Consider the following 3,005-nt stretch of genomic DNA (forward strand, 5'->3'; position numbering starts at 1 on the left):
AACAATACGAGTCAATAGCCAACGAGCCAATGAGTTATAGCTCAAATGGCATAGACTCCCATACTCAATTAAGAGGTCGTGGGTGCGGGTTCGAGTCACATATCTTTCCAATTTTTGCCAATGAGTAATAGCTCAAATGACATAGTCTCTCCATACTCGTTCATATCTTTGGTAAAAAAAATTACGGATTTAAATCTCCTATCTTTGGTAAAAAAAAAAAAAACAATACAAGTCAATACGACATTAAATATACACATGTGAATGGCCACAAAGTCTTCTTTTCAAAAAATTAGAAAACAAAATTTGCCTCTCTTTTACGTGTATTTTTTAAATAATTATTTAAATTTATCAAGTTATCTAACTATCCTAAAAATAATTGCATCAGGCTCCAACTAAATTTAATTAACATTTTGTAAAAATAAAATAACATGTATATGCGTTGCTTTGCTTGATCAAGATTCAACACTCCCTCCTTTCTTCTTTCTTCTTTCTTCTTTCTTCAAACCTCAAAAACCAGACGACAATTTTCCAAAACCCTCTCTCTCTCTCTCTCTCTCTCTCTCTCTCTCTCAAGAAATGGCGGCTCCACCGGTGGTGAGGTTCCCGATCTTCACGACTGTGAGAGCGTTTGGCGTCGCCGTCACCGTTCTTCTTCTCATTTGGACGCTTCATTTCAGAGGAGGCCTCGCTCTCATCTCTGACAACAAAGATCTCATCTTCAATGTAACTCTCTCTCTCTCTCTCTCTCTCTCTCTGTGTGTGTGTTCGATTCTAGATTCCAGAATCTTCCAATATATTGACTTTTTCTCATTAATATCTATATTTCCTTGTTTTCTTTGCTGTTTGGTGAAAATATCTTCCTAGTCTTATTTGCTGTTTTTGAAAGAGTTGCTGAAAATTTCAGGAATCGGGAAGGTGAATGAGAAGGGTAATGTAGCCTTAATTTTGACTGTCATGGAAAACTTTGCTATGTGATTATGCATTTATCTTTCGTATTTGGACCATTTTATTACTTATTATTAATTTAGCTCCATTTTCTTTGATGTAAGCTTGTTATGCATTTTCAACATTATGTGAGAATTGCTATTATGTATGGTTTTATACTTTTATTAAACTCGCTTTTCTTTTGTGTTCTGCAGGTCCATCCAGTGTTGATGGTGATTGGGCTTGTTCTGATCAATGGTGAAGGTAACTGGATTTTCTTTTCTATTCTCTGAGATAGGACATATATGCTTAATTGTTTAGTATGTGCATATTAACGTCTTTTCAAAACTTTGTAGGATCATATCACGATAATTATTTGCAGTAATCTCAATTAATGGAAAGATAAATGAAATTTGCGGGTTTAGATTACCTGGTTCGAGTAATCTAATTGCTTGTTTCCTTTATTTGTTTAATGCAATAAATGATCACGTTCGCCTTTGACGTTTGGTGCTAATATTTAAGAATTATTGATTCACGAGCATTGTTCAATACCCATTTGGCATTTGACTTAGTGGTCATAATCGTTGATCCATGATATTTTCATTGTTTGATGTCAGTTGCCCTTGGTTTTGACATTTGAAGATGATGAACTTTTGGTTCTTTTAGCCTTTCTCATTTTAACAATCAAGTGTCATGTTTGTACGAAATTGCTCTGGAACAAACATGATGCTCAATTAACACTTTACATGTTTTGTATTCATTTATGAATCCTGTCCTTTAAGAAATACTACTTCAGTGCCTAGTTTTTAACTTATAAAAAATGAATGAAAAATATCAATACGGATTGATTTTAATCATTGTCATAGTAATTTGACATTTACAACTTGGATTAAACATTCTTCATATCTTATGAGTCATCCCCTGTCATATGCTTGTAGACCTGAGAACTGCACTTTGTTTCATAGAATATTCTGTTTCATGGAAATGGCAGAGGCAAGACTAGAACAAATGTTTCAGAGGCCTCACAATGGGCAATAACCATGTCGAATGAACTTGTTGGTTTAAATTCCAAGCATTTCCTTATTCATTTGATTGTGGTGAATTGTGAGTTCTATATGTTTGTTCCTAATTTGAACTTTTTATTTTATTTTATGTTTATTATTGCATTTTGCAGGGATGCTTGCATACAAGACATTATCTGGAACAAAAAGCTTCAGAAAAACAGTGCATCTCACATTGCAGTTTCTGTCTCTAATTTTGAGTTTAATTGGTGTCTGGGCTGCTTGGAAGTTTCACATTGACAAGGGCATTGACAATTTCTACAGCCTGCATTCCTGGTTGGGCCTTGCATGCCTTTTCCTATTCTCCATCCAGGTATCTTTATTACTTGTTATATAACTAGATCAATTAGGAGAATCCAATGCACGAGACTCTCGGTGGGATTTTGTGAGGATAATGTACTCACCGGCTATTCTCAAACTCAGTTAACTCAAAAATCTTACAAGATTACAAGTTTAGGTTCTCAAAATCAAGTGTATGACTTTACCAGCATAATTTTACGTGTTTATGAATTAAGCTTTATGATTCAAGTTTACCTAAACTCGGCTCCAGGGGTTTAGGTGAACTCTCAAGTTTAATTGTCTTTTTTATCCCTGTTAGAGACGAGGCTATTTCTTCAATTTTAACTTCTCACAAGACCCAGATATTTTGTTCTACTTCAGACACAGATTCAGATATTTGACTTCTTGCTATATTTGTTTATCAGTGGGCTGCCGGATTTGTGACATTTTGGTATCCGGGAGGTTCAAGGAATAGCAGAGCTGCGCTTTTGCCATGGCATGTGTTCTTTGGGATCTATATCTATGGTTTGGCTATAGCTACTGCTGCTACTGGTATTTTGGAAAAGGCGACATTCCTTCAGACGAACAATGTTATATCGCGCTATTCCAGCGAAGCCCTGCTGGTCAATACTTTAGGCATCTTGATTGTCATTTTAGGCGGCTTTGTTATTCTTGGAATCGTTGCTCCATCTGGTGGTAAATCAGAAACCACAAGAGGAAATGAATAACTATACTGAGTGT

The 3,005-nt window shown here is 35.4% G+C and overlaps 1 protein-coding gene across 1 annotated transcript; it reads left to right on the plus strand.

Annotated features, from left to right (window-relative positions):
- LOC107621541 (probable transmembrane ascorbate ferrireductase 2) lies at positions 436–3,005 on the plus strand. The gene is made up of 4 exons (XM_016323565.2): positions 436–723; positions 1,140–1,188; positions 2,099–2,298; positions 2,690–3,005. The coding sequence occupies exons 1-4, from the start codon at positions 577–579 to the stop codon at positions 2,990–2,992; spliced, it is 699 nt and encodes a 232-aa protein (XP_016179051.1). The 5' UTR covers positions 436–576; the 3' UTR covers positions 2,993–3,005.

This window comes from Arachis ipaensis, chromosome B10, assembly GCF_000816755.2.
Source record: "Arachis ipaensis cultivar K30076 chromosome B10, Araip1.1, whole genome shotgun sequence".
Lineage (NCBI taxonomy): Eukaryota > Viridiplantae > Streptophyta > Magnoliopsida > Fabales > Fabaceae > Arachis > Arachis ipaensis.